The sequence below is a fragment of the Notolepis coatsorum genome (genome assembly GCF_963971535.1).
Source record: "Notolepis coatsorum genome assembly, chromosome: 19".
In the NCBI taxonomy this organism is placed as follows: Eukaryota; Metazoa; Chordata; class Actinopteri; order Aulopiformes; family Paralepididae; genus Notolepis; species Notolepis coatsorum.
The window spans coordinates 72,276,318-72,303,523 of NC_140183.1; the positions used below are offsets into that span (position 1 = coordinate 72,276,318).

Below are 27,206 nucleotides of genomic sequence, written 5' to 3' on the forward strand. Positions count from 1 at the left end.
GACGGTCCGACCTAAATACTATTGTAATAAAACGTTCAAAACTATGTTCAACTTGTGTTTTGTTTCTTACTATAAGATTGTATTTCGCAAGCCATACCGACGTCAGGTGAGCTTGCTATCCATTAGATGGATAACGTGATATTAACGTTAGATCTAACCGACCACAATTTGATTCGAAATGTATTACATACCTCACTTTGTTGGTCTCTCTCTGGTCTGCATCCCCTTAACAATTGTGTGTATTGAGCTGTACTGTATTGTACCCATTCTGCAATCTGTTAACCGTTTTCAATCAATGTCAGACGTCTATAAAAAAAACGATTGAATTGCTCAGAATTTAAAATTATGTCCCCAATAGGACATAATAATATTAATATTATTCCCCAGTATGACACAATAAACACAGAATGAATGCTACCAAAGAGAATGCTATATGCAATTTGTGTATAAAGTGTGTATTAATCCTGTAACATGAGTCAAGGTCAGATCTAGCCTGGCATAGAGAACAGAATGTTGATTTTTTTGATGTTCAAGTTTCTTTATTAGTTGTCATACAGAAGTACAGAATACTTTTATATAAAATGCTTCTTTCTGTTTTGCTCCAGAGATTGTGCTAGATAAAAATAGATAAGTATAAAATAGAAGTCAAGTACGTAGACAAGTGTTCAATATATACATACAATGTACAATGCAGAGTAGAAAAGTAACTGAGTTACAATACAATATACTATACAGTACAATGCAGAAATGGGATGAGGTACAATTTACAGTAAGGTGTAATGAGGTATGGGTTGTAGTGCAAATTCTTTGCCAATAAATATAAAGTGTGTTTAGGTGTTCTAAAGTGGGTGCTGCAGTGAGTTGTTTGTTTAAAGTGAGTGTGTGCGTGTGGATGTGTGTGCTGTGAGTGCATTTGATGGTTGTTACATAGTGTTATTGTCATTTGTATGTGTGTAATGTGTAACTAGTACAGTGAGAAGGCATTTGGCGATTTCTTTAAACAACGTCTCCTAACAGATGAGGTGGACTTCCATGCTCCTGTAAAAAAGATGAAACTCAAAACCTTCAAGGACACAGCAACATCAAGTGTTACCAAGGTGAGAGGCAAGGAGATGGCCCTGAAAGCAGGCCGAGACCTCTTCGCCAGGCTTATAGTGGTGGGAACAGTCAGGAAGATTGAGATCGGGGAAATGTTAGTCTACAGTCTGGGACCCTTCCCTGCAGCCATAGCGAACATGGATGGCTCTATGGTGAAAACTGATAAAGCCAAGTTAATGCACTTTCTCGAGGGATCAGTAAATCCACCCGCCACAGTTGAAGTCCCTGATGGCACAGGGGTGGAGGTGTTACCACTACAAACACTGTTCTCAATACAGGAGGAAGCAGACACCCGACTATTGCTTCACTGTGCTCATGCCTCTCAATACAGTTCCCATGTGGTGATCAGCAGTCCAGAGATTTTCACTGTTTTTTTCTTCTTTTTTTCATATATTTTATTTCTTTTTTGGAAGATAGGCACAGGTACAGGCATACAATGCACATTGTTGGTTCCAGCTATCTATTGTTTGATAGTTTGCACCATTTAATCTAGCTGTAGAAAGCTCCATTGTTACAACATCAGCTAATAACTGTTTCCAGTGATTAAAGGGCAGAGAATGTGGAGCTTGCCATCAAAGCGCCAATTTTTTTTTCAGCAGTACTTCCTGCCAGCCAAAATCATCTCTGAACAATACTTAAAGCTAAAGAATCATCATCATTAAGGAGCAGTAATTTGGGACAACAGGGAATATGTTTTTGTAATACATGTTACTGTTAAAATAAATAAGATAAGATATTCCTTTATTGATCCCCTTGGGGAAATTCAGGCATCATAGCAGCATGGGGGGGAGGGGGGGGGGTACAGGTAGTAAAACAACACAGTATACAGGTAGTAAAAAACAACACAGGCAGTGTAAACAATTTGATCAATATGGTCAATATAATTTACTATCTGACTAGCTGAGGAATATTCACATTATTCACAGTGTCACATAAGGTGCAGTATGCATGAGGTAGTGTTATAATTTACTATCTACTGAGAATAACATGTTATTTTCACACTTGTTATTGTGTTATAAATGTTGATTGATTGATTGATTGATTGAAAACGTTATTAACAGATTGCAGAATGGGTACAGTACAGTACAGCTCAATACACACAATTGTTAATGGGATGCAGACCAGAGAAAGACTTTCATCTTGTTTACATCAGGGTCCCCTATTTTCAATTCATCATAACATATTACATACATGACATACAGATAGACAGTAAACAACAGCACAGGGACCATCCAATATCAAACTATTGTTAATTGTTATATTGGAAGAGTATATTTATGAGACAGTATATTTTGTACATATGTAACGGTTGTGACAACGTCGAATTTCTAACGTCACAGGCAACAACACAGACCGCTATTACCATAGTGTAACACACAGCAAGAATGTGAAACAAGTTACTATTATTAGTATTGGGTTAGAGTTGTTTGATTTACACTAACGTAATGTTAGATTGCTATCTGAGAAAGTTAAAATGCTAACGTAACGTTAGTCTTTGTGAGCTGGCTACAACATTTTCCAATGTGTAATCGGACGTCAAAACGGACTGCATATAAACTGCTGATGACTCATAACTTCCTATCACGTTTGAATAATGCTGTAAAGTTAAGTAAAAATGCATTTCAATAGTAATAGTAATGAATTGAGAGCTTACCGAATGCAGAGCTATCCAGTCTTGTCAACAGACGAGTAGCAATATTTACTTCCTGGTTCCAGGGCTTGAAGAATGTCATTGGGAGAAATCAAGTCACCTGACGTTGTAACGCGTTTTGATTGGTTCCGCAGCAACGCCCCTTTTCACAAACGTAGGTAGTTTTTATCTTATCAACACATTAATTTTCATAAAGATATGACCCAAAAACCGTTGCCAACAAACGGAAATGTGTTATTATAGTATATTATGTAGTTCATATTACAATAACTATACTCTGTAAAACCAGATCAATCATTTCATTAACGGAAGCCTCTAGAGACCTTCGGCCCACCGTCTAATAGTCTAAAGTTGGTTCTAAGAACACCGAATCCATGTTCTTCTCCAGAGCTCGCTCCCAGATCTCAGATGATGTTGGCATCCATACCTCAGGAGGGGACTCAATTGTGGATGACGTTCTTTCTTTTCTTTTCTTTATTATTGACATGCATCCTGCCTCCTCGACACTTCTCTGTCTAGACAGAAGTTCTCTACGTTTTATATCCAACTCATCACTGTGTACTTTAGACTTTGGCCTTGTGGTGTTCATTAAGCCGAAGGAGATGGCAGCGTTGGTATATTTTTATTTACAAAGCATGTGCCTGTCTGTGTAATCTTCTATCACTCACCACCAGCTGTGTTCGCTAAACTAGATGGCTGCGCTACCAGGTACCAAAATGTGTAACTGAAGAGTGCAATTACTATCCATAAGCTGTATTTCTGTATTGTTGTCCATGCTCTATTACTTGAATTCTTTTAATTTTCCCTTGTCTGACATCATTTGCAGTTTAAAAAAGGTAATAAATCACGATATCGCAATATATTGCAAAATCCCAATACTATCGTAATGTTACTTAATATGTAACATGATAATATGTGTCGCGGGGCCTCTGTTTATTCCCACCTCTAATATGTTAAAAACAAGTTCCAAGCATGAGGGAGCTTACGTTTCAACAAACAAATGAACTGATACATACAACACTATATAAGTATTTTAGATTATTATATGTTTATAAAACATCCCCCAATGTGTGTGTCAGTAGTGGCTGGTGAGTTCAAAAATTGGGGAGGACGGGAGATAATAAAGAAGTACAGACACACAGTGTGGTTATGAAGACAGCAGACAGACACTACAGTTAAGGACAACAGGCACTAGTAATAAATACCTTGGAGTAACTCTTGACACACACCTCACTTACACACATCACAACAATAGCTTAGTCAAAAACTATTTGTTTACAGCAAGATCAGACCATTTCTCATCCTCACTGTTTCAAACACATCTGTGTCCCCGCACAGCGGTTTGTGCCAGATGTCTGCATTTTAATTTTCCATAGTTATATAGTGATGAGAGCACTAACTATAATCATAGTGAGATACTGGTGAGAGCACTAACTTACACACAGTCCTCATATCCCTTACACACACACACACAATCCTCATATCCCTCCTAGTTACACAGTCCTCATATCCCTCCTAGTTACACATACACACAATCAGGGGCGGAGCTTCCTACAGGCGATATAGGTGGTTGCCTAGGGCAGAGGGGGGCTCCAAAATAAAAAAATAAAAAAGTATTATTATTATTTAAATTTTTTTGTAATTCTTTTTGCTCTGTGCAGTTTTGGCGCCCCCCTCTATATCTGCAACCATTATTTTTACATAAAAGAAATTCTAACATAAGGTAAAATGAGCCAAAAATCTAAAACGGTCGGTCGGTCTGAGCCTCAGCTTTAGGTGTTCACAGTCAGAACATGCTAGAGCGCTGTGCATTGATGGGTATCGGTCAAGTGTTTATAGAATTGAGCGTTGAGGAAAGAAAGACTAACGTTAGAGAACTATGAAGAGGCAAAAGCCATCCGGCCATCCAGTATAAAAAGAGAAGAAAAGAAGAAGACGAGAAACGTGCCAAGGTGAAAGGTATGCAATTTCGTACAACTTCCAAGACCTGCCACACCAAGAGCTGATGAAGCAAGCAGTACACACCTTAAACCATGGAGGGCAATCTGATTTGGATGGGAAGGAGCTGGCTCAGGAGTTGGAAAATTTGATGTGATTGATGACTTTGCAGCGAGGAAGGCCAGAAGGATTGCACTGTAAATGGAAACCAGTAGGAGCTACAGGCTAACCTTGAAGTGTGATGATACTGTAGGGAGTGGAATGTAAATAGTTCTTTAGACAAAGTGAATTTGTAATTTTTATTTATTTGTTTGTTTATTTAGCATATTATATTTTGATTATATATGTGTAACATATTTTACAATACATAATTTTCTTTTAAAGCAAATGTGCACGTTATTTTATTGTTTGTTATTGTTATTATTATTATTATTATTATTATTATTATTATTATTATTATTATTATTATTATTATTATTATTATTGATTGTTAGCTAAGTTGTTTGTTTTAATTCTTTAGTGTGCACTTTACATTTCTTCTTAATTTTCTTTGAAAGCAAATTTGCACATTATTTTATTGTTTGTTATTGTTATTATTATTATTGTGTGTTAGCTAAGTTGTTTATTTGTTTTAATTCTTTAGTGTGCACTTTACATTTATTCTTAGCTCTTGTTCTTGCTTGTAAAAAATAAAGGTGCAGTACTTTACTGTATAACTGTTAACCCTTGCACTATCACACAACCGACGGTTGTGAAAGGGTTAACCTTCTGTGTATTGTCGCAGTGAAAAGGGTTAACCGGTTGGTCGCGCGGCGATGTTTTGATTTTGGGGGGGGGGGGGGGGGGGGGCGCAGTGGTGAACCTTGCCTAGGGCGCCAAATGTGCTAGGTCCGCCCCTGCACACAGTCCTCATATCCCTCCTAGTTACACACACACACAATCCTCATATCCCTCCTAGTGACACGCACACACAATCCTCATATCCCTCCTAGTTACACAGTCCTCATATCCCTCCTAGTTACACACAGTCCTCATATCCCTCCTAGTTACACACACACAGTCCTCATATCCCTCCTAGTTACACACAGTCCACATATCTCTCCTAGTTACACACACACAGTCCTCATATCTCTCCTAGTTACACACAGTCCTCATATCCCTCCTTGTTACACAGCACTGTATCTCTCTCAACCAAAGCTCTACTAGTACAACCAGCTGATATAGATGATGTCTGCTCTACAGTAACTAACTCAAGAATCAAGAGGTTTATTTGTAACATACATACCAGGGCATACAGTGAAATGCGGGACACATACACACAGTTGCGAGAGTGAGAGCAGTACATCACCAGTTATCAAGTGTATACTTCATAGACAGTCACATTAGCTACCGGTTGTGCGGCTAGCTAATGTTAGATCGAGAGGAGAGACTTATTTTGCACTTACCTATAAACGCATGACATATCCCCTCCACGAAATCCACTTGAGAACAGCTGTGTAACAAAGTCCAATAGGCCCTTGTTCATTAGATCCAAAGCATCAATTGCTTTTCCTCGACTCTAACGCTAGTTTAGCAGCTAATGGCTAATGGCTACTAACAGCTGATTTTGTAAACAAAGCAGAACGAGCCTGCCTGGCTGCCTGCATTCATTCATTCACATCCTCCCCCGCGAGGACAGCTGAGCCATGAGACAAAGTCTCTAAACAGGATGACTTTACACAAAGTAATCTTACCTTTATAGATACTAAAACTGTTCGCTTTTATAATAAACATGTTCTTAAAACTCAAATTCATTCAATCTATAAAAAAAAGAAAAAGATGAAAAAAAGAAAAGAAAGTCTCAGGCAGTTTGCCGACGGGCCGAGTTCTGGTCGATATCGCTGTGCGTCTCTGATGGGATCTTAAGTTTGTGTGGCACGGCGTGAATGCCAATCAATCTCGTGCGCTCCACCTCACTACGCACTTTTTTAAACTCAAATAGCCTATTTTGATTGGATAATTATATTCTTAAGCCCAACCCGTGCAACTATTTTAGCAGTAAGTGATTGACAGCTGGCCATTACTGTAGTCAGGTCAGAGAGCTCAGAGCTGTCACTTGGACATTTTGGAGAAAAAAAATTCACTGCCATTGTTTTTGTTCAAATTCACTGGCATTGTTCACAGAGGAAAACATTTCTAATAAAAAAAAATTATAATAATAATAAAAAAAAATATATATATATATGTATATTAATAATAATATATATATTTTTGTCTGTATATTACTAGTGAAGTACTGCCTCACTAGTTGTCATGCAATAACCTCCACTGGTAGTTAGGTAATACATTTAAAAATTACGGTGACTATGGATAGTACATTTTTTTTATTTTATTAAGTTTTTCACAACAACATGGATGCATGTACTCTGCCAGCATGTTTAATATCCATATATTATAGCTTTTATACGGAATGTACATGTACTAAAGGTTAAAATACAAAGACACTGTACTACAAAAGTAGAATGTACAAAGGCAGTAGTATTAAAAATCCCACCCCTAAATACTACTCACTAAATATCCCGACATCAGAGAGCTGTGCAAATATTGTGAAATACTTGCTTTTATATATTCTCATTCTTGACATGGACTGCACTTTTTTACTAAGATTGTATTAAACTTTATTTAAAAAAAAAAAATAATAACAATAACAATTATTATATATATATTTTTTTATAAGCTCATAAAATATATTTGGGTCGCACATAAATCAGCAGGGTCGGTCGGCAACCGGAACCAAACAATTTTTTGTGTTAGGCCTAACGACGGGTGTCCCATTTCCTAGATAAAGATTTCAACCCCTTCCCCTTGTAGCTCGGTTCAGAAGTGCCACTACCCAGTCAAGGGCACTCGAATACTCGGGGTAGGACCAAGGCAAGGGAATTGGGATTGGCCCTTCAGTCACCATGGAGAATGTACAGTAGATGTGGCTCCGTCCCCGACCACCAAGAACCTAGTTGTGGTACTTGATGACCGGCTGGACTTCTCTGCTCACATTGCTTCAACAACCAGAACCTGCCTCAACAACCAGAACCTGCAACCAGAACCTTCCTGAGCAATATGAGAAGGATCCGCCCCTTCCTGAAAAAATAAGCCACCCAACTCCTCCTGCAATCAACAGCAGTGGCGTTGCGCAATATGTCGGGGCCCCCCCGCAGGTCAGACCATGAGGCCCCGCCCACTCCCCTAAATCAATAATAAAGTGAGAAGATATTGCTTTTTTGCTCCGCGTGGGCGCAAATTCGAGACACATATTCGGTTGCAAAAAGGTGTACCACGATCTCCCCTATGGTCGTGAATATTTTCACGCGGATCGGAATCATGGCGCGCCCGTGGGACACTTTTCCGTTTCGGCGAGTTTATTCCACGCTTTCGGCTTTCCTTTTCTAAGCATTTTCGGGGCTACATGTGAATGAGTAAAAGTTGCGGGACGCCCAGATGTACCCACGGTAGAAAGCTTGCATGGAGCCCATAATAGGCTCACTTAATACAGCGTTTTTAAAATCACACGGAATTTTCAGGGTTGCGAGCCGACCTTTTCCCCTCGTTTTCGATGATGGAAGTGATTTAGGAAAAGCTTCGGCAGGCCGAGAGGTACTTACTTACTTACGCCTGCTACCCCTTCTGGGGCATAGGCCGTCAACAAGTGATCTCCAAGCATCTCTGTCTTGAGCTGTTCTCTCCAGTTGGTTCCAGGTCATCTTCATGGTCTTGGTGTCTGCCTCCAGGTCTCTGCGCCAGGTGTTTCTCGGGCGGCCCCTTTTCCGCTTGCCCTGCGGGTTCCATGTTAGGGCTTGTCTGGTGATGGTACTTGCGGGCTTTCGCAGGGTGTGGCCTATCCAGCGCCATCTGCGTTTCTTAATTTCTTCTTCTTAGCACACATAATAGCACAACTGAGGACATTTTACCTTTACTCTTAACACCCTTCCTATGCTTCCTAACATCCTTCCTATGCTTCCTAACATCCTTCCTATGCTTCCTAACATCCTTCCTATGCTTCCTAACATCCTTCCTATGCTTCCTAACATCCTTCCTATGCTTCCTAACATCCTTCCTATGCTTCCTATCACCCTTCCTATGCTTCCTAACATCCTTCCTATGCTTCCTATCACCCTTCCTATGCTTCCTAACACCCTTCCTATGCTTCCTAACATAGTTTAAATGTCACTCGGAGACCACACACCCCAGTTATGTGGACAAGCCCCTTGTTATGTGAGCATATTGAATCGCCAAGTGTAAGAAACCACTCATACTCCCTGCTGCTATCGATTTGCAAGTGCCCTGAACATTCAAAGCTACCCCCCTGTCAAACAGCACTGTTGTTGTTTGATGTATCAATAACACCTCAAATTACATGAAATAGCAGCTTGTCGAAAAAAATTAAGAGAAATGTTTGCACTTCAGGTGAATGAGGCCACCGACAGTAACGAGGACTGTCTGTTAATAGCATTAGATACATTGCTGCAGAGGATTTGAGCGAGGATTTGCTATTTTGTATCACCGATCTGAAATGGAAGAACTGTGTGGGGATCTGCCCAGGCGATGGCAGGGAAACAACAGGGAGGGCTACAGGTCCTCATCAAACGCATTGCTTCGAATGAATAATTCAGAGAGAGGCACTCATGTCACAGCAGTTAAGCCCAGAGTTTAATGGTGTTTTGTCTGATGTGATCAACGCCGTCAATCACATCAAATCAAGACCACTGAAGGCTCGCCTTTTCCCCACGTTGTGCAAGGAGATTGGCTCCGAGTACACTGCTGTGCTGCTTCACAGCAAGTCCTAATGGCTCTTGTCCAGGGTGCTAGCGCTGAAAGATGAAATAAGAATCTTCTCGGAGGAAGGAAGGGAACTTACGGAAGCGTATTGCTGCCACACCAGAAACAGACAAAAAAATCTGTATCACGTTATAACATAAAGGTTTCACGTTATTACATAAAGGTTTCACGTTATAACATAAAGGTTTCACGTTATAACATAAAGGTTTCACATTTATGTTAAAACCTTTGTTATAACGTGAAACCTTTATGATATAACGTGATACGGATATTTTTTTTTTGTTTCTGGTGTGGCAGCAATGTGAAACCTTTATGTTATAACGTGAAACCTTTATGTTATAACAAGAAGTTATCACATTATAACGTGAAACATTTTATGTTAAAACAAGAAGTTATCACATTATAACGTGAAACCTTTATGTTATACCGTGATACGAATATTCTTTTTTTTCTGGTGTGGCAGCAATACGCTTCCGTAGGAACTAACTTGCCAGCAAGTGTAATGATGAAGACCTAGGTGACGTGTTTGAGAAGCTCAATGAATCAAATCTGCAGTCGCAGGGCAACAACACACACCTTCCACATCTGGCTGACAGGATACAATCATTCACACTGGACATGTGGGGGATATAGACTCATTTGAGCATCGGAAGGCATTCATTGAGACCACTGAGCTGCTGAACACAGTGATTCCTGGTGTGACAGATCACATCTCAGGCCTGAAAACACTTCCAGAAATACTTCTCCAAATCAGAGATCCATTTATTCCACCACCTGCCAGGTTCGGCACTGAGGAAAGGAACATTACATCAAAATAACTTGAGAGTCGATCACAAGACTATAGTTTACACCCAATACCTTGGCTGGGTTTTGGACTGGAGTGGAGAAGGACTCTCATTGGTCAGAGAGATGTGGGCATACTGCTGCCTTTTCTGCTGTTACCTCCATCAACAGAAAGACAGATCAACGCTGGACATTGAGAATTAATTGAGAGTGCATGCCAATCTCAAAACAACATCCCCATTTTGAGAAGATTTGCAAGGGAAAGCAAGCACACACAAGTCACTGATAGGAATGTGTGGAATAGGAACATTGATGTGATTATTTGCAACGCGAAGTAGAAAGGAGTTGTGTTTTTGCTGGGTTAATAGAATAGAAATACTTTTATTATCCCGAGGGAAATTTGACACTGCAAATCGCTCAACATTAAACATTTAGACAGAACAGGTCACAAATAAGAATAACAAAACAAATCAAATTGCCTAAATAAAAAATAAAATAGAATAAAAATGGAATAAAATATACAGTAAATAAATACAGTAAAAACAGTAAAAATATACTGAGCTCTACAGTAGGTGTAATATTGCACAGTGCTGTTTCAAAAGTAAGAGTCCAGGAAGATGGTAACTGTCACTCTGTGCTCAGTGATGCAGTGAGGCACAGTGATGCATTGTATAGTCTGATGGCTGTTGGAATGAAGGACTTCCTGTGCCGTTCAGTGCTGCATTTAGGTAGTGTGAGCCTAGCACTGAACATGCTCCTCCTGTCAGCCAAGTCTGTGTATAGTGGGTGGGAGGGGTTTTCCCTGATGGCATGGAGCTTAGCAAGGCTCCTCCTCTCCGCCACCCTCACTAGGGAGTCCAGCTCCACCCCAACCACGCTACTGGCCTTCCTGACCAGCTTATCCAGCCTGTGTGTGTCCCCAGCTCTCAGTCCGCTGCCCCAGCAGGTCACAGCGTACAAGAAGGCGCCCGCCACCACCGACTCATATAACATCCTCAACATCCTTGTACAGACATTGAAGGATCTCAGCCTTCTGAGGAAGTAGAGTCGGCTCTGGCCCTTCTTGTACAGTGCCTCTGCATGTTTTGACCCCTACAGTTTGTTGTCGATGTGCACACCGAGGTATTTGTACTCCTCAGCCATGTCCACATCGACTCCCCTGATGGAAACGGGGGTCACAGGTGCACTTCTCCTCCTCCCCAGCTCCACCACCAGTTCCCTGGTCTTCGCCACATTTAGGTGCAGGTGGTTTTTATCGCACTATGTGACGAAGTCCACTATCAGTTCCCGGTATTCCCTCTCGTCACCGTCCTTTATACATCCCACTATCGCAGAACACTTCTGAAGGTGGCAGGACTCTGACCGATAGTGGAAGTCGTTGGTATGTAGACGGTGAAGAGGAAGGGAGAGAGGACTGTCCCCTGCGGGGCCCCGGTGTTGCTGACCAGTCTGTCTGACACACACCTCCGTAGGCGCATGTACTGTGGTCTGCCCGTCAGATAGTCAACAACCCAGGACACCAGGGGGGCTGTACCTGCATCGCCTCCAACTTCTCACCCAGCAGCCCAGGCCTTATGGCAGGGGTCGGTAATAGGCGGCCCGCGGGCCGAAATTGGCCCGCCAGCAATAATATCTGGGCCCTCAGAGTGTGTTTTTTTTTTCTTTTTTTTTTACCAACTAGGCTAGGCTATATGTTAGCTATAACGTCCAAATAGAGAAACTACCACCACCTAAAGAATGCTTATTATACTTTGTTTTATCCATGTTGAGAGTGAATAACAGGTAGGCAGCGAGGTACAATGTAGCGCTTGCTCAACATGAAAAAAGTCGGTGGACAGCGCCTGGTGCTGAAATAACAAACAAGCAGTGTGGTGTGAAATTAAAACACCAGGGCCCTGTTTCTCGTACCTGGTTCAACTAAGTCGATCAAGATGTCATTATCCAGATTCAGTTAACCCGATGTTTGAAGCCGGGATTTTCCTGTTCCTCGAAGGTGGATTCAGTCTCGTTAACTCGATTCAGACTTGAGACCCAGGCAAAGTGCGCGTGGCCGCTTCAGGTGAAAAGCCAGCACGTATCGATGGCAGAGATCCTGATTCTCTAACGGCATTGATTGATTAATTGATTTAAAACTTTATTGACAGATTGCAATACGGCTCAATCGCCTCGCCGACAAGTTAAATGCGTTATCTATAGGCTAATTTTAAGTCCCTCATTACCTCAATCAATCAGATTATATTTCTTTAAACTTGCCTGCTGGATTGAATAATCAAATGAGATCTTGCTAGCGAAAATAATTAGTTAAAGTGTTATACAGAATTACGATACGGCTCTCTTACCCATTGATTGATGTATAGTCGATCTTTAACTTATCTCCACTGTGGTCTAACGGGTTGTTCTTTTGACTTTCACGCAGACGACCGGGGTTCGAAACCCTAGTCTTTTCCTTCTTTTTGCAATATAGGAATAATTCAATTTGGTGCACGTTGAGAGCTATATAAAGAATGACATCCTCAATGCATGTAGATTTATAATATTTTAACTTAAAACCAGGCTACTTTGGCGTATAATCATTAATATTATATTAAAAAAAATTATATTGGAAACACGGGGTTTCAAACACCGGTCACTGGGTTGGCAGGCTTGAGCACTACCGCTGCGCCACTGTGCCAGATGGGATAAATTCATTGTTTATACATTAATGAACGAGAGACCCGTGTTTAGAATATTCTTTATTTTGAATTAAGTTTTATTTCTTTATCCTCATTCATTAATGTGACGTCAACGGCTCATTCAATTTCTCAAATCCGTCAAACAGCGCATCTCATCAGACATCTTAATCCCAGTTACAATTAAAATAACCACGTCATAATGTGTACATCGCACCGAGCGAGCGCCACGGTATATATAACGTGCATTATTTAGGACAAAGTGAATTTAGTATCAGCATTTTGGGTCTATTTTACATTTCAAAAGCCCCCTCTGGAAGAATGGAGCACAAAAACGTAATTCAGAATGGTATAATGCAGATCGTAGACTGTGGGAATAATTTCAGGAAACGGGCTGTCACTTTTTTGCGGGGGCGACCAGGCTCAAACTTTTGGATCTGTTGTCATGGTGATTTGGAAAATCCAGGTACGGGGAATCGGAAAGTCCGGCTTAAGTCAGAATTACCCGAAAGTTATCCGGCTAACTCAGTTTTCCAGGTACGGGGAACGGGGCCCAGTTCAGTAAGTCATTCAAACTTTATCTTTACTTATATGACTGATGGCACCACACATGTGAACAGTAACAATGCAATTAAACTGAAGTCAAATCAGAGCAAAAAAAGCTGAATCTGCTTCAAGAAGATGCGCTACATTAGGTATATAAGGAATTACAACAAGACATTTATTAACTAAATAAAAAATACAATTAGGCTTTTAACCCTCTAAAGCCGGGCGCAACACTAGACATGTTTTGTAAAACATTAAATATCTTTGGATTTGTTTATGATAAAGACTTGCTTTATTGTATCGATTGTCATCTAAAAATTGTGTGCATCTCTCAGAGAATGTAAAGCATAGAATCTTGAAATATCTAGATTGGTTGTTTTCTCTGGACTGCATCTAATCCGCTGTATCTATCCATTTATCATATATCTATGTCTGTCACTATAGCCAATGGAAATGCTAGAAATGGTCATGTGGACTGGGAGAACCAATGGAAGATTCCTATTGTTTCTCAATAGTCCAGTGCGCTCCACAGAAAGGGCTGTCAGATAGACGGGCTGGTTGTGCGTAATGTAAGATAGACCGATAAGAGAGAGGCGCTTGTCTCTGGTTTTATAATAAAATGGCAAAAAGGCAAAGGTATAATGTTCAGTGCAAATGTGTATGTCGTTTACAGTTTATTATGCCACCTATGCAGCTAGTTTATTTTGTCCATTCTCTGCCTCTGCCACAAATGTATGTCTTAGTTATAAGGTGGTTAGTCACAGAGTTAAAATCTTTTCACTATCAATATATTAAATTAGCCATTGTTTTTGTTTCCGGCCCCCCATACAATGGCTTGGAAAAAATGTGGCCCTCGGCCAAACTTAATTGAAGACCCCTGCCTTATGGTATCAAAAGCACTGGAGAAGTAAAAAAAACATGACTCTCACAGTGCTCCCCGGCTTGTCTAGGAGAGTGTAGGCTCGGTTCAGCAGGTAGATGACAGCATCCACAGCATAATTAACTTTGATCCATATATTTTTCATAAATTAAATGTCAATTAAAAGATCTACTACTCAGGAAGTACTGCTACTTTTTCCAATTAATTATTTCATTTGTCAAGCATTTGTAATTGTTGGTGACAGGTATAGACAACTCGGGTTGTTATGGTCACGTCATTCACTAAGGGGTCACGTGGTGTTGTAGTATGAGTAAAAGTCAGCTGTTCACCGGCGGGTTTCAGGTATTGAAATGAGGGGGTGAAACGGGGAAGTCGGCGCGTCTGGCAGGTAGAATTATTTCCCCGGTTTAGTCTCTCGGTGACTCCATAAATGTTTGGATAGTCGCCATACAGTAATTTTCTCCTCTTTAAAATGTTAATTAATTATCTATCACCCTTCCTATGTGTCCTATTACCCTCTAGTGTTAGCCTGCTAACGCTAATAACTACTGTATAATTGAAGAGTGTCAGTGTGTCTGTCGGTCAGTGTGTTTTTAGCGTTAGCATGCTAATGCTAATAACTATACGGTGTGTTTGTCTGTCTGTGTGTCTGGCGTGCTGCCTGGTGGAGATGTATGCTCTACTGAGCACACCTTTCTAGCTTCCTATATTTCAGAGCTATCCCAATTGATAGAATAATTATAAGCCATATAGCCATATGGCTTCTCTTTTTGGAATGAAATGCATGGAGGTCAAACAGGAAACACTGTCTGTAAAATAATGGTTATAATAATTTATGATTATTTAGGTTAGGGATTTATATAAAAGAAAATATATAGAATACAAATAAAATAGTAACCTCAATCCAATCTACAAGGGAAACATTTTGAGACACTGGAATGCCTGATTGTTCAGTGTGAGAAAATTGTTTATTTGCATTTTGAGATAAGCATTAGCCTTTATGCACGTGCTACAAATGGTTCAAGAATAGGGTTCAATTTACTTTGGGTATGCATTCGATAGGCATTTTATGCTAAATTTGCAGGACTGTTAAGAGGTTAAGATGCAAACTTGGTCAATTGCTGATATTCAACTTTTTATACAACCGCAAAGAAATAATACAGTTGTTTAAAAAGAAATTTATTTTATTTTCATTAGTCTATCGGGTATTTTACTTCGAAAATGTGCCACTTCCGCCCCCGCGCCTCACTCTTTTTCATAAAATAAGTCTCCTGCCATAATGCTCCGCTTCACGTAATTCACTCACAGCTCAGGCTGTGGTTGTAGTAGAGACATGATTATAATCAGCTTTTTATGCACCTGAGCCTCCCGAACATGTAGAGACAGCGTACTGTACATACGCTGAGCTATGGTAACTTTCGCGTACCTACCCCCTACCAGTGAATGCCTCTCACCTGCAAAATGTGTTAGGTGGGGGAGGGGTTAGGTGGCAAAGGCCAGTGGGTATTTGTAGTTCTGCATGCATCTTAAGAGAACAGCCTCTGCAGCTCCAAACGGGCTATTGTGTTATGTTATCTTCTTTGTTAATAAGACATACTGTAGATTGAAAAATATCCGCCCGATTTGTACAAGTGATGGCTTATTTTGTAGGTAAGAACCTGTACTTTCATATAAAAATGTGAAGCTTGTTAACAAGACCCTATTATCTGTGCCTGGTCATCTATTATATCTAAAAATGATTATATGCAGGTATGACAGAGTTGTATGGGTTATATGCAGGTGTAAGTAGGTAAATATAAGGATTATATGCAGTTATATTCAGTCTATATATATGTGTGTGGTAAATATAAATATATAAATGTATATATACGGAATATACAGCCCTATTGTACATAATAATAATAATTGTTCGACTAGAAGTCTTTATTTGTCATGCAGTTTAACACACACACGCAAGATGGGCGATCCACAGGAACACACACACACACATGCACTGAGTCGCAGATGAAATGTCTCTCTGCACTTTTCCCATCCCGTTGTCCTTCCCCCCATGGGCAGCCGGGAGCAGATAGGGCGTCAACGTGAGCCGCACCCCGGGGACCAATCCAAGTGCTCCTGTCCGTCTTCGTCAAGGACGCCACAGCGTTAGCGATCTGTTGTGTATGTTTTTCCATTGGGTTTATCTTATCGGGGGGGGAACCCTTGCGAGCACGGGGAGAACATGCAAACTCCACACAGAAAGGCCTGGGAGATACCCCACCTGAGTACCTGGCATCATGGAAACCTGGTCCCCAAGCGGGAATCGAACCCTGGACCTTCTTGCTGTGAGGCAACAGTGTTAACCACTACACCACCATGCTATCATTGTTATGGGTAGACTAGTATTATGGTGATTACTATTATTACAGTGTAGGGCAGCTGTAGACAGTGAAAGCAGTAGGTAGGTATACGAGGAGGGGATGTGCAGTTAGAGGAGATTAGAAGAGGAGAGGAGTAGGGTTGGGCACCGAGAACCGGTTCCTAACTTCCGGTTCTAACATATTTGCATTGCATTTCGATTCTTAATTTCGATTCTTCTTTTTTACTTTGTTAATTAATACCCTAGTTACAGTACAGCAACCAAATGAAACTGTATCAAGTCAACTGACAATGTGAATAGTATGAAAAAAATTTAAGATTAAAAAAAAAAAAAAAAAACTCGAGAATAGTTTAGAACAGGAATCGAAATGGAGAATCGGAACCGGAACCGGAATCGTTCAAATCCAAACGATGCCCAACCCTAGAGAGGAGACAACGGAGAAAAGGAGCAACAGGATATTTTGTAGTTACTGCAATTCTGTATACCCTTTTTCTCTAAAACAGCAACTCTGAAACTTTGTCAGAAGATAAAACAGATATTGAGAAGTTCAATTTCACTTATAACCCAATTTAGAAAAATAATTTAGTTACAGCTTCTGCAGAGCAGTATAGGTTCCATACGGATTATAGCAAACTGAGCTATCGACTGTATTCCATTTGCGAAACCTGAGATCAAACTGTCCAGTTTGACCCTGATAGATCTGTGTACAAGAAGATGTGCATAATGCTTGTGCATACTGTATGTGCATATGCTTGCCTCTTGTAATCATTTAAATAATGCACCTTAATACAGCCAATCATCTGTTAATACGGCTCTACTATAGTGAGCAGTGCTGAGCACATGTGGCTGCTATCATGATCAGATTGAATTATTCATCCAAAATGCGTAAACTCCATCCTATACGATCCTGTTCTAAATGAGGCTAAAAAAATCACACTAATGGCCGTCATGATGCTGCTGCCTCAGCTAGAAATCCCTCACCCCTGACCTCTCACCTCTTCTCTGGGCTCTGATTTCCACCCGGGGGTATGTGACTGGTCAATAGGTCAGTGTTGGGGTCAAGGATTTAGATGGATGGTTATTGAGGTTCAATGTTCAAGGTAGTTCTTTATTATCCCCGGGGGGGGGCAATTTATGGTAGGGGAGAACGGGATGGTTGTCACACCTTTTACTCTAGTGTGAATTGCTCATCATCATAACATCTTTCGATAGTCATTCCTACATTAAATTGAAGCTTAAGATGTTGGCTTGAAATGTGTATCCCTCTCATTTTCCAACGTATTGTAACAAAGAGGAAATTACCTATCAAAGACACTCTGACACATTGTGACAACCAACACCATCACAGGGATGGTTGTCACACACTATGGGGTTGGTTGTCACTATGTGTTTTAATGGGGAAAAGAAGGCAAGAAGGAAGAACTAAATTTTAAAGTTGAATTGCATTGACAAGTTGACAAATACATAACTTAATGCATCTTAACATGAACGTAAATAGGAAAGACATCTTTAGGCCATCCTATATAACAAAATAAGAACAAAATAATTAGGCCTAACAATAATAGCCAACACAACTAGGCTACACTCATTCACTAACTGAGTTACAGTGATGGCAAATGTAGGGTCTGGGCACTCCAACTAAGCAGAGCTTGTGTGCCCACTGGTTGCACATCCAACACTTCTCCCATACCTCCACTGAACGGCTGTTGGAGAACGTTTCCATACAAACCAAACAAAAACAATCATCTTCATCTGATGAAGACTCCTCCTGTCTCTTTCTTTTCTGTTTCTTCTTCTTGCTGGCTGCCTTTTTCAGCTGGGGTGGAGTACACTGGGATGTACTAGTCTTGGCAGATGGTCTAGGCTGGGATGTACTAGGCTTGGTAGGTGGTCTAGGCTGGGATGTACTAGGTTTGGTAGGTGGGCTGGGGTGCATTGGGCTCTGCTCGGTCTGTCCTCAGCTTATCCATCACATCCAAGTTGGTGAAGAAACGGTCCATGTTGTGCTCATTAAAAGCACTGTCATGACAGTGCTTGTCACATGTGACAACCAACCCCAAAGAAAATGTGACGACCAACCCCAACTGGAATGTCTTGCTAGTATCAAGGCTAACAACCATCTAAAAAGGTGTTAGTTAGCCAACAATAATCTAAACTATAGCTTTCCCTTCACACTTTTTAAGGGTAACAATTGTTTCCATATAAATCAATTGTGTAAATGCCTAGAAGAAAAATACTGAGGAGCTGAATATTTACAATTCCACATGAAAAACACAAAAAGTCCTCTCACCTAAAGTTCAGCTGTCTTACTCCAAAGAAGACTATGTAGGTGAGCTCTGATCCCAATTCTGGACATTTCCATACCAAAATATGGGAGAAAGCTCCTTTTGGTAGTGAAATATAATGAATGTGACAACCTACCCGTGTGACAACCATCCCCGTTCTCCCCTACAGCCAGTAGTAACCACATCTCCATCAGACACAAACAATTAAAATACAGCAATGGCAGCAGGGACAATGAGTCAATATGACTGAATACAAACACTATGAGTACAAATGACAACATCACATTGATTTATTTTAAAAGAGCAATGGCAGTAGGGACAAATGAGCTCTCGAGACTATTCAATTAAATAAAATTTCAACCGTTATTTATTCTCGAAAAGGACAATTGAGGTCATCCTCATTTTCAATGTTACAGACATTTCAATGCATACATTTTTTACAATATGTACATAGTGATCCAATAAAATAAATTGTTTACATAGTAGACATATACATAGATGAAGTGCATTAAAAGGAACACCATATCACTTATAAAGTGCACTAATATAAATAAGTTACAGTTACAGACTGCAAGTAAGACTCTAAACCTCCCCTGCGTTATAGGTAGTTTTATCTTCAGCGTGAGCTGAAGAGAGTTTCATGTAGTAGGGGCACTATATGAAAGGCTGATTTTCCAAGTTGGGTCTGTATACTCCACCAGTGTACGCCATTTTGAGTGTGTTATATAGGGTCTAGAGAAATCTGTTATGGTCAACTGCCAGTGAGCCACTAATAGTACTCATGGTGTTCTATTCATAGTGTGATGCCATGATGATTGCATGTCCTGCAACTACACTTAGGCCTACTCCGGTTAAGTTTAATCTTGGCTCTGGACCTGGGGCGACAGGGCCTTCGCTGCAGCTGCCCCCGCGCTCTGAAATGCCCTTCCCAACCATGCAGACACTCTTTCATCATTCAAAAAAGCCCTCAAAACCCACCTTTTTACCCTTGCTTTCAACCCATCCTTCCTCTCTCACTTTTTTTTAATTTTCTCTCTACTAAAACTGTATTGTATTGTATTGTTTGTTTTGTAAGTGTCTTTGAGCATTCGGAAAAGCGCTATATAAATCTGATGTATTATTATTATTATTATTTGTAGATTGTACCTGCGATGGGACAGAAACAACACAAAGTCATTTGCCAGGGGGTGGCTGGGATCATCCAGGGCTGACTGGGCTGTTCTGACCTTATCCCCAGCAGACAGGTCGCTTTGGGTCGTGCCTGCTATTCCGCTCCATGCTGTGACAAGACCCTGCGGTTTATTTTTGTTTTTGAGAGCAAGTGACCCGTACCGGCATACAAAAGCAAATGTGAAGACTGACTCAATAAAACAAGAATAGAACATGTTCATGAAGATTAAACGGAACTTGCGAAAGAAGAAATGCATGCGTTGATGGGCTTTCCCAAAGGTCACCTTGTTGTCAATTCACTGACCGATTCTGTCCTAGAAAGGCTAACCGCAGTGACATGGTCAAAATTTAGTTATGACTGACATTTAACCTACAGTATGGATATCTGTTTTATCGTGTAGAAATTACAAATCCAACCAAAACCCAAGGCAAAACCACAGTAAGTGCAGTTACGGCACTCTGCCTTGGTCTCCTGAAGCTTTCAGATTGTACCGGGCCAAGGCAAACCACAGTAAGTGTAGTTGCAGGACATGCAATCATCATGACTATGAATAGAACACCAGGGTACTATTAGTGGCACACGGGCAAGTGACCAAAGCAACTGATATACTATATATATACACTATACCTCTAGCTCACTCATCTCTCCTTAATTTGCTACAGTGTACGATTTAGTATTATTTATGTTACCTAAATAAATTGTTAATAGATAATATTTTTCTTTTCAGTTTTTAAAATAACAGAGTAATTAATGTTGTGGGATAGGCTGCGTTTCACCTCCAAGCCACTATGCGTCGCCCATGAGCGTGTCTAACGCTACTCCAACCCATTTGGTGAAGAAGAAGCAGCAAGCTTAACGTGATGTAACGTTAGACAGTAGGCTGCCCATGGTCCTCATGTCCTGCAACTGCGACTCAAGTAAAAAGTAAACAGTACGCCACGTGCCGCTGAAAAAAATGCTTAATCCGCCACAAGACTGTACAAGGCTGGACAGCTTCGTCTTTATGAAAAGGCCAAAGACTAACGCTGTTAGCGCAGCAGCTAGCAGCGCTACTGAAGTTGACACTGCTAGTAGTGTTAGCCCTGCTCCTTAATGTTATCTAGGCTGGACAGCTTCGTCTTTATGAAAAGGCCAAAGACTAACGCTGTTAGCGCAGCAGCTAGCAGCGCTACTGAAGTTGACACTGCTAGTAGTGTTAGCCCTGCTCCTTAATGTTATCTAGACCTGGACTGCGCTGCTGCTCAACCACCACAATGCTGGGGACCGAGTCAGTGGACCTTTTGGAAAACTAAATACAGCTGGTTATTTGCCAAGGAGGTAAATGGAGGTAAATGCTGCTGTTAAGTGCCATAAAACTATTTATTTTCCATTCGATTTTTTTAGTTAGTTTTTGATTTATAAGTGCCGAGACAAATAAATGTTCATTCAAGTTCATACATTTTGTCTAATTTTTTCAAATTAAATTGTTGTATTTTATCAGATGCAAAATGCAAATAAGTAAATATGGCATTATATATCAGAGGTGAGTAAGAAAATGAAAAAATATTGATGGTTAAGAATGAGACTGAATAATGATTAGACTGTTGTGTGATTGATTGAGTGATTGAAAACTGTAACAGATTGCAGAATGGGCACAATACAGTACGGCTCAATACACACAATTCGTCTTGTTTACATCAGGGTCCCCCATTTTCAATTCATAATGACATTTATGACATACACAACATACAGATATACAGATATATATCATGACATTTATGACATACAGATATACAGTACTGTTACATTTGTGACATACAAGATATGCAAATATACAGTACTGTTAAACAGAGATCCTAACAGAAAATACAGTACATACGAGGGGGAGGAAACTGTAACTGTACTGAAACTGTATTAGGAGGGGGTGGGAGGGGGGGTTTGGACATTTACGGGGGCCAGTTTCATTAGTTTTCATTAGTATTAGACTCTAATCCCAATAAGATATTCCTCTAAATATGACTTCGAAAACGGCCACAATTTCAGGAAAAAAAGAGTAAAAAATGTATTCAGGGGGCCCCCATAGCTCTCAGGTGATAACTCGAACCCCATAAAATAACATATAAGATAAACAAAACAAAAGAAAATATCACCTTTGTTAGTGGAGAACAAACCTGATGAAGTGGATATTGCAACAAAAGAATACTTTAGAGTTGCTTTAATTTTACTCAATTACTAATCTATTCCTACGTTTAAAACATGCAGGCATTTGTAAATAAAACACAAATTAAATACAAATGGAATACAGTGGAAGATTGGATGGATGATGGAAGCTTAATCGAAACAGGTTTCCTCAAATTGAAAAGGCATTCAAATAGCAATTTCTGCACTTTGCCTTCGCATCACCTAGGTCCTATGCAACAATTTAAGGTAATACAAGGCAGTATCTGCATTTCTTTCCTTTTTTTTGTCATACTGTAGCTCAAATCATTGGTCATGTATTTTTTTTTTTATTACTTCATGAATACCTATTTAACAAGTGCATTACCAGTGCTGGTGTAGTTACTGCGGTTAGGGGGGGGGTATTACTGTACCGTCTGTCCTTGTGGTGAGCGAGGAAGGGGGTTTAGGACAGCATGTAGTAGGCTACTATAATGATGTTGAGTGTGGCCTGACGCATGCTCTCTGGTGCGCTCTCATGTATACGCATCAGAGTGGATGGGAGGCGTGGGACGTGGGTCAGTCACGCGTCAGTAACAATACAGCCTGTTACACAAGACCTATCTCCACCAACACCACCCATGACTTGGACACGAATATTTTATCTTTGCAATTACTTCGCAATTACCCCCCCCCCCCCCCCCCCCCCCTCCCATGCATCAGACGTTACGGGCAGAGCACAACTCGCTGCAATTATCATGAGCAACAGCATTCCGGTGTTTAGCAGATTGGAGCTGCCAGCCGTGTGGCTTAGCACTGGGCTGACATGTGCCGTGTGCTGCTGCCGGTGTCGGTGCCAGTGGTCCACAACTGGCATCCAGCCTCCAGCTACCGGCGACCAGGCTCTGGCTATCACATTCATGTGTGTGTGTGTGTGTGTGTGTGTGTGTGTGTGTGTGTGTGTGTGTGTGTGTGTGTGTGTGTGTGTGTGTGTGTGTGTGTGTGTGTGTGTGTGTGTGTGTGTGTGTGTGTGTGTGTGTGTGTGTGTGTGTGTGTGTGTGTGTGTGTGTGTGTGTGTGTGTGTGTGTGTGTGTGTGTGCGCGCGCGCGCACGCGCGCACGGTGCGTGCGTGCCTTGGGGCCTCCCTTGCTGTGAGGTATATACTGTACACTGTAAAATGTTTCACCGTAAAGTTACAATAGCTTACAGGCAATATTTTGCATGACTTTTACAGTAAGATTCACAATAATTTACTGTGAATGGCTTCACAGCAATGTGTTGTAATTTCACAGTAATGGTAGTACAATACATTGTTGTAATTTCACAACATCATATTGTAAGAAATTACTGTGATATTACAATACTTACTGGCAATGTGTTGCATGACTTTTACAGTAAGATTCACAATAATTTACTGTGAATGGCTTCACAGCAATGTGTTGTAATTTCACAGTAATGGTAGTACAATACATTGTTGTAATTTCACAACTTCTTACAGTAAGAAATTACTGTGATATCACATTATTTTGTTGTATATATATTACAACAATGTATTGTGACTTCACAACATCAAATTGTAAGACATTTACTGTAATATCACATTATTTTGTTGTATATATATTACAGCAATGTATTGTGACCTCACAACATCATATTGTAAGAAATTACTGTGATATTACAATATTTTGTTGTATATATATTACAACAATGTATTGTGACTTCACAACATCAAATTGTAAGAAATTACTGTGATATTACAATATTTTGTTGTATATATATTACAACAATGTATTGTGACTTCACAACATCAAATTGTAAGAAATTACTGTGATATCACATTATTTTGTTGTATATATATTACAACAATGTATTGTGTATTTACAATAGCCTACATGTATTTTTGTAGTCCAGCTCCAGTACACTTCCTGAAGGTCACACTTTGGTTTCCTGTCGTGATTAATCACGTCATCCTATTGTATCTTGACATGAAACTATTGTATGAGCTTCCTCCAGAAGTATACTGGAGCTGGGGACTATAGAGTTATGCATGTCTATCATTGTAAATTGACTGTTATTTTGCCAAATTATATAATATAATAATTATTATTTTTCAATTATTTTGTTGGCAAGTCTTTTGCATTACTTTTCAGACTTGCCAACAAAATAATTGAATAATAATAATTATTATAAATAATTTGGCAAAGTAACTGTCAATTTACAATGGTATGCATAACTGTATAGTCCCCAGCTCCAGTATACTTCTGGAGGAAGTGAAATAATAAATAAATTATGTGAAATATTCATATGCTACTGTGAGATTACAACATCTGATGTGATATTACAGAGGATTTTGATTGCGGTATCTTATTGTGAAATAAGAATAATATAATGTGATATGTTGATATGCTATTGTGAGATTACAACATCTGATGTGATATTACAGAGGATTTTGATTGCGGTATTTTATTGTGAAATAAGAATAATATAATGTGAAATCAAAAGATACTGTCTTTTTTACATGTATTTGTTGGGATATTACAGGAGGCCTTAATTACAATATGTTACTGTAAGATAATACTGTTAAATGTTGTGAAATGCTGGTTAATTTTTACAGTGTAGGCTTACCCCGAAGTGAAGCATTAGTCACAACAACATTGAATCGAATGAAATGAAATGTCCCAAGCGTATAGGACAGGAGGAGAGGAAGAGGGTGGGGGGGAGGAGGGGAGGTTGAGGGGGTTAGAAGAGGAGAGGAGACAAAGGAGAAAAGAGGAGAAGAAGAGAATAGAGGGAGCAACAGGAGAGGGAAAAGCAAACGGCGGGTGGGGAAAGCCCATAACGATGAGGAAGATGTGGGCAGTGTGTGCGTGCGTGCGTGCGTGCGTGCGTGCGTGCGTGCGTGTGTGTGGTGTGTGTGTGTCATGTCATGGGTATTCATCAATTTCCCTAAAAGTCTTCAGGCATCCTCTGCCACAAAGCCCAGAGGCGCTCTCTCTCTCTCTCTCTCTCTCTCTCTCTCTCTCTCTCTCTCTCTCTCTCTCTCTCTCTCTCTCTCTCTCTCTCTCTCTCTCTCTCTCTCTCTCTCTCTCTCTCTCTCTCTCTCTCTCTCTCTCTCTCTCTCTCTCTCTCTCCCTCTCTCTCTCCCTCTCGGTCACCTCTTTCTCTCTGAAAAGTTGGGTGTCTGCATGATGGGTGGTTAGAAGATGTATATATATGCAAAGCACCTGTCTGTTGTCTCATAACAGGAAACCAATATAGCGTAATGTCCTGGGAGCTGTAAGGTATTGTTCAGTATAAGTATGCAGCTGGTGCAGAAAAGGGGGTAGCAGGCCGTGATCAGCACAACTATGAGCATCTGTTCCGAACGCTGCCGCCTCCGCCGTTCACCTTAAAGGGATGGTTCGGGTTTCTTCTTTCTGACATAAAGTGGTATGAAATACTAGCGTAGTTGTAATCGATGCACAGCCATTAGCCAACTTACCGAGCCCTGCGGTCCTGAGGTCTGGCTGCATTCCGAGCCTGGCAGCATCACGGAGACTACTTTTGGACAAAAGTATTTTAACCCTTTCACACCCACACTGGAGAAGGTTAACCTTTCACTACCACACTACAGACGGTTAACCGACGGTGAAAGGGTTAACTTTCTGTAGTGTGGTAGTGAAAGGGTTAACCGTCTGTAGTGTGGTAGTGAAAGGGTTAACCATCTGTAGTGTGGTAGTGAACCACCCTTTGTAGTGTGGTAGTGAAAGGGTTAACCTTCTGTAGTGTGGTAATGAAAGTTAACCCTTTGTAGTGTGGTAGTGAAAGGGAAAATCTTCTGTATTGTGGTAATGAAAGGGTTAACCCATTATAAACTTGTAATATGGGGGTGCCCCAAGGATCGATTCTCGGCCCCCTCCTGTTCTCTATATACATTAATGACCTCCCTATGGTCTGTGACGAAGTGGATATCATGATGTATGCTGACGACACAGTCATACTTATCCTTACCCATGGAAAAACCCTGCTGAAGTTGCTGCCAAATCATCCCATGCTATGGACAGAGTAGCGGAGTGGCTCGATCAATCACGCTTTATGTTGAATACAGACAGTGGCTATGTATTTTAGTAAACAAAGTAAGAAAAGTATCTACCCTGATATATTTTGTAAAGGGGAGAGTGATCACATTTGTTGAGGAATTTAAATACTTAGGAGTTACTCTTGACTCAAAACTGACCTTTAAAAAAGACATACAAAATATTGCTCATGTTTTAAAGTTTAACATTCAGAATTTCCGCGCGGCTGGGTGGCACAGCGGACATTGCGCTTGTCACCAACGCAAGAGACACCTGTATCGAATCCGGCTGTCAGCGTTGCCTCCGGCTTGGGCCGGCTGTCATACTAACTCAATTGGCAGAGTTAGCGGGTGGGAAGTCGATGGGTGGTAATCTGGACGTTGTAAACAGCGACTCCTACAGGTCGGTCAGGGCGCCTGCACAGCAGAGACAGGAAAATGGTGGGGGCAGTGTGAGCCTCCTACACGTTACTCCTCGCCAATGAAAGTCCGCGCTGGCAGGTGAAAAGATGTGACTGGATGCCTCCACATGTATCGGAGGGGACATGTTATGGGCTTCTATCCTCCCTACGACCGGCCAGTGGGGGGCACATGCGAGCAATGATCAAGACAGGGGAGGGGAGAATTGGCATGGCTAAATTGGGATGGGAGAGAAATAGAAAAATGGAGGAGAAAGTGGATACAAAAATAAAAACATTCAGAATTTCTGCCATATTAGAAATTATTTAACAACTGAGGCTGCTAAAATGTACCTAAATGCTATGATCCTGTCCTATATGAGATACTGCATGCCATGCTGGACGCAAGCCAATGAAACCACCTTA

General features: G+C 40.7%; 1 protein-coding gene across 1 annotated transcript in view; it reads left to right on the plus strand.

The window, feature by feature from the left end:
- Window positions 1–1,049: 1,049 nt before the first annotated feature.
- Window positions 1,050–27,206, plus strand: part of znf804b (zinc finger protein 804B) — a gene marked incomplete at both ends in the record, with an annotated part of 141,164 nt that continues 115,007 nt past the window's right edge. The window contains 1 exon segment of the mRNA XM_084336694.1: window positions 1,050–1,250. Coding sequence (XP_084192820.1) covers window positions 1,050–1,250 — 201 coding nt within the window.